We start from the raw sequence: 5,923 nt of genomic DNA on the forward strand, positions 1-5,923 counted from the left end.
ACAGCGGCGCGAAGAGTTTGTGCGTTATTATTATAAGTAGACATGTCCCATGTGCATGTAATTTCACCGACGACAGACAGTCGTGCAGTTTCAAGTGTCGTGGTTTGCATATTTAAATGGAGTTGTTCACGTAGTTGATCCTGACTCAAAATCACCCCATTTACGCAGTCTTCATCCTGTTCTCAAAAGACCAGTGCCTTGGGTGAGCTACCCCAGGTGCATAGTACCCTACCCCATTTTCCAGGTAAGCACCGGAGCCTTTGACTTTAGCGTCCACTACTAAATCTCCACTTAGGTGGAAGAGCTGTCTGCCGTCACGCTCACCACCCGACCGTGTTCCGAACAGTGGCGTAGTATCGATTTTTGCCGCTCGGGCCAACCTTAAATTTGCTGCCTCCTCTATTTTCACGATTATAATAGTACGTTTGGCCAGGTTCGGCTCGATTGTGTTTTTTTTGTTCGCCTGCCGTTGTGACCGCCAGGATGGCTGGTCGCCTGTGGCGTCTGGCACCGAGTGTATATTCAACGATTCCTACGTATTTGCTACCTTTTCTAAATATTTGCTACCTTTGATATATTCTGAGAAATTTAAAAAAATAATTGACCAGCCATTCTGATATCAGGATGGCTGGTCGCCACTTTGTTCAGCATGAAGGGACAGATTTTCCAGAAGTGTACCAATGATTGCTACATATTTGCTACTCTCACGAATTAAAGGTATACGCTTCTTATCTACATTAATAAAAAAAACAAAACCGATGGAAAATTTTACTTTTATTCTTGTTCATGATATCGTTTTCTCAAACATTGGAATTTATTTTCCAATCTTAAGCAAAAAAAAATTTTCACTTTAGGGCCACAGTAACCACAGTAGCTGCCGCCCCATTGCGTTGCCGTCCGGGACCATGGCCCCCTGTGCACCCCCCACGCTACATCACTGCTCTCGACGCCGAAACGTCTCTCCAGTTCCCAAAGACCTACGGGCCTGAAGGACTAAAAAGATTTAATAATGTAACTAATAAAATTTTTGAGTAGGTAGTTTTATATTCAGACACTTTTAAATGCATCAGTTAGTTAGAAATTACTTATTTGACAATAATTGTTTCGGACGGATGACAGACGGAGAACGAGAGTAGACCCCCTGGGGGTAGATTCAGAACTTTACGATAACTCCGTTGTGGACCGAATTCTTTTTTTCATTTTTATTCACAACTGTACTAAGTACATTTTTATTAGTTAGAACTATATTCCTTATTTTAAACCAAATTACTAAAGCCTATATCCTAAAAATTCCACCAATTACGGGTTCAAAGTTTTTGTTCAAAGTGACAATAATGTGATACAGGTGCAAGTGAAAACATAAATATTGACTCCCGCCGCTTAAGAGACTATTTTAGAAATCAAACAAGAAACCTAAGTTATTTATGAGAAGTGAAAACAATGTAGAACCACAATGGAAAATATTTATTCAGGATCCCGATAATTAAACGAAGTCATGGCTCAAAGTACTTGTATCCAAGCCAAAACCCTAACTAAAAATGACAGTCAGGCAGTGTGGCCAACGTAGGCGATTTATTTCTATTTAGGCTACTCCGGACGAAAATCAGCGACGAAAAAAATGGAAAAGGCGATTGGCCGCCTATTAGGCTAGTTTCAGTTTACAATCTTAAAAATAAAAAATAAGCGTACATTAAAGAAAAGATAAGCTCCCCATGAAACTATAAAAAGTCTGTGATATTAGTCAAAGAAAAATTGTTTATGGTTGGCCAGTTTCGGCGGGAATATCCCAGAATAATATAATATATTTATTTTTAATCTATTTAGGTTTCAGTTTTCATTTTATGAAATTATTGATTTAAACTACAATTTTACTTCATTTATTGCTGTTTTTCATTTGGTGTTTAGGCTACTCTAGGCTACACTTAAAATTTGGCTACATTAGGTTACTAAGCAAATGAAACTATTTTTCCGGATTTAAATCGCGTATATTTGTTTTTTTCAAACAAACCGAGACGTTTCGGACCCTTTACAGGTCCCACGGTTGACAGATGACATAGGACCTGTGAAGGGCCCGAAACGTCGGTTTGTTTGAAAAAACAAATATACGCGATTAAAATCCGGAAAAATAGCTTCATTTCCTATGTGTAACAATCGCGAAAACTTAAGAACTCGATGGGCTACTAAGGTTGTGAAAAATGGCGACATTGGACCCAGCGTTGTTGGCAACACTGCAGTCTGGCTCACGCAGGGTTACCAGACGTACGAGATTTCTCGTACGTTTACGAGATGGTGTTCTCTGTACGAGATACGAGCCAACTCCGAACCTCGTACGCATTTGTACGAGATTTTCACAATATTGATTGTAACATTGTGTCCAAACCAAATATAAAAAAAGGTTTTTTTTAAATTGCATCCTACATCGCATTCTAGGGGGAAACCCCGTTTTGAAGCATGCTGTTATTATTGCACCAATGAATATTTAAACGGGTTTTTAGTGTGTCATATATTTTCAAATAAGAGTTAATTTGCATAATGAGCAGTGACAGTGAATCTTCATCCACTCCTCCAAGAAAAATATCCAAAATGGGAGGATGGACTGCAAAGAAAGCAGGGGGTCTACTCTCGTTCTCCGTCTGACGCCCGTCCGAAAAAATCCCGCATCATGCGTCTTTTAATTTGGTCGAGTATTACTTATTTGACAATTATTTTTATTCGGACGGATGTCAGACGGAGGATGAGAGTAGACCCCCAGGTGATACAATATCTCAACATCGTACGCTAGCTTTTCGGGATGACTGAACATAAGTTTTTAGTAAACTATATTATACGGATAATATAGTTTACTAAAAACTTATGTTTTTGTACGACGATGTTTTTTTTGTTTTTTTTTTCCCTTGCAATTAATTATACGATTTAATTAACTCATGCGAGATTTTTTTGTCAACGTGCGAGATATTTGACAATCTAGGTACGAGAGAAAATTTTCTTAATCTGGCAACTCTGGGCACAAGCCAAATAGTTTGTGCCAGTTGTGCAGCCAAGTGTGAATCTGTGCAAGTGTGAGCGAGTCTTGAGTAAATAACCGTCAGGAAATAATAAATAAATTAGGCGAAATTCGTCGCCATTCGCCAAGATTTTTCAATTAGTTTTACAGTACTGACACTGCTTGCTCTGCCGAATCTTAGAAAGGCACCACCCCAATGAGTAAATAGAAGATGAATTTTATTTTAATTATCTACAACAGCCAACAATGTCGCACACGGACCTAAAAGATGCTAAGAACGTTAAGGAGGAGGCAAGCGAATTAGAAAGGAAATACATCAAACAAGAGCCAGTGGGTGTTGCGGAAGACGAACAAAAGAAGAAAGAAGAGCTGGATCTGTACGCCGATCATGAAATCAAGGAAGAGTTGGTCATAGGACCTGTGGTGTTGCAGCATACTGATTTAGCTCAAGCAAGATGTGTGCAAAACACATCTGATGGAGTGAATGTTGATACTCGACCATACAAGTGTGATATTTGCAGCAAATGCTATAAAAAGAAACAGAATTTGAAGTTACATAAACTAACCCATACTACAGAGAAGCCGTTTAAATGTGAACATTGTAATGAATCGTTTATGACTAAATCAAGTTGTAATAAACATTTAATTACTCATACTGGAGAGAGACCATACAAATGTGATCTCTGTAACAAATGTTTTACCTATAAATCTAATTGTCTTCAACATTTAAAGACTCACACGAGAGAGAAACCGTACAAATGTGACATTTGCCATAAACGTTTTACTAGAAATAGGCACCTTCAGCAACATATAATGATCCATACTGGGGAAAAACCATACAAATGTGATCACTGTAACAAAGGATTTGCCTGTAAATCAAGTTTTGTTTTACATTTAAAGACTCTTACTGGGGAAAAACCGTACAAGTGTGATATATGCAATAATTGTTTTACAAGGAAACTGACACTTAAAACTCATAAAATGATCCATTCCGGTGAAGAACTATACAAATGTGATCACTGTAACAAACTTTTTGCCTATAAATCAAGTTTTGTTACACATTTAAAGATTCATACTTCAGAAAACCTATTTAAGTGTGATATATGCAATAAATGTTTTGCTACAAAACTAACACTAGAAACTCATAAAATGTCCCATTCTGGTGAAGAACCATACAAATGTGATCACTGTAACAAACGTTTTGCCTGTAAATCAAGTTTTGTTAAACATTTAAAGTTTCATCCTAGAGAAAAACCATACAAGTGTGATATATGCAATAAATGTTTTACAAGAAATAGGAATCTCAAGCGTCATGTAATGCTCCATACTGGGGAAAAAACCATACAAATGTGAACAGAGTATTTGGCAGTAAAGCAAGTTCATTGTAATAATTTAAAGACTCATACTGGAGAGAAATCACAGGAGTGTGATATCTGCAATAAATTTTATAACAAAAAAAAAATCACCTTAAATGTCTTGCAATTGCCCACACTAATCCAAAACCATACAAGTGTGGCCATTGTGGCAAAGATTTTTCTCATAAATCTGCTTGATACACATTTAAGGACTCATCCTGGAGAGAAACGATACATGTGCGGTATATTTTTTTTATTTGACTAAAAAGAAGAATTGACAATCTATGAAACTTGGGGATAAGGCCAACACTGATGTAACTAGGGACAGTGTTTAGGTCTCGATATAGGGATTATGTTTTCAATTATAATACTGTCAATTTTGCTCATGGGTTTGCTTGTCTTTCAAATAGAGTTGCATAAAACCCAAAAACTACTACTTATGTGAATCGTTTCATTGTGAAAAGAACATTTTGCTAACATTTCGCACAATACTTGTCATTACTCAAAATTGTACAATTTAGAAACCGTGATTTGAAAATCAAAAACAATACAGATTGGATATTATTGCTAATAATGTGATTATTTATAATTATACCTAATATTCAGGCAACTATTTATAAATGAGATATTTATTGGTTTCGTTCAATGGTTTTTTTAACTTTCAAATCGTGTCTAACTGTTCCTGTTATGGCCCCATCGAAATTTTAATTCAAGTCTTGTCTTTTTTGAAGATGGAGTAAAATGACATTTGCAGAGTTGCCAGTTTTCGTAAAATTTTAAATAGTCTTAATCGTGAATGTTACAATGTTCCAATGATTACCAATTGCGTAATTGTATTCTTTATTCTTAATTTGATTTTTTTATTTCATAAGCGTAACCAACAAAAAGTTGACAGTCGATGTAATATTTATACTCTAGGTACTGCAATCACTAGCTGGCAACACTTTTGTGCAATACTCCATCTTCAAAAAAAAACAAAGGAATGTTTTATTGTATCCCCTCTTTGCTATATTGCTTTTTTCTCTGAAACTATCAACTTTTCAAGAAATTATACAACAATAAAAGTTGTTAGAAATGTTGTTTTCACATAAAAAAGAAATAGCTTGGTACTCCACAAGTTATTCCTATGTCCAAGAATTATCAATTATTATTTAATCATGGGAACAATTTTAGGAATACAGAGCTGATTTTTGTCATATGATAATTATTATTATTATACATTCCCGATAACTTTTATTCTTATGTAATTTCTTGAAAAGCTGATTGTTTCAGAGAAAAAACTTTTTAGTTTTTTTTTTGTTTGAAGAAATAAACATTTTATTTTTTATCTCGAATTGTAGGAAAATGTAATGTGTGTGGTTTATTTACAATATAGGTCCAATCATTCTCTATCAAGAAAAAAAAAATCCAACTGCATGTACTTGCGGCTTTACGAGTAAACAGGTGTCAAAATTTTAGATTTATTATTTATTTTTTAACACAATATACTAGTTTCTACTCAACTTTCGTGTTATTGTTATAACACTCTCTAAATTACACTATAATTAATTTTTCTTTAGTTTAG

The 5,923-nt window shown here is 35.3% G+C and overlaps 1 protein-coding gene across 1 annotated transcript; it reads left to right on the plus strand.

The window, feature by feature from the left end:
* The first annotated feature begins 3,126 nt into the window (after positions 1-3,126).
* On the plus strand, positions 3,127-5,498 carry LOC113233703 (zinc finger protein 525-like). The gene has a single exon (XM_026468883.1). It carries the CDS (start codon positions 3,251-3,253, stop codon positions 4,355-4,357), a length of 1,107 nt encoding a protein of 368 aa, XP_026324668.1. The 5' UTR covers positions 3,127-3,250; the 3' UTR covers positions 4,358-5,498.
* The last annotated feature ends 425 nt before the right edge of the window (positions 5,499-5,923 follow it).

The sequence above is a fragment of the Hyposmocoma kahamanoa genome, unplaced genomic scaffold (genome assembly GCF_003589595.1).
Source record: "Hyposmocoma kahamanoa isolate Upper Pololo Valley unplaced genomic scaffold, ASM358959v1 79191, whole genome shotgun sequence".
NCBI lineage: Eukaryota > Metazoa > Arthropoda > Insecta > Lepidoptera > Cosmopterigidae > Hyposmocoma > Hyposmocoma kahamanoa.

Excerpts from the sequence above, each read along its gene's own strand:
- LOC113233703 (XM_026468883.1), top strand. The coding sequence starts at position 3,251 with ATGTCGCACACGGACCTAAAAGATGCTAAGAACGTTAAGGAGGAGGCA.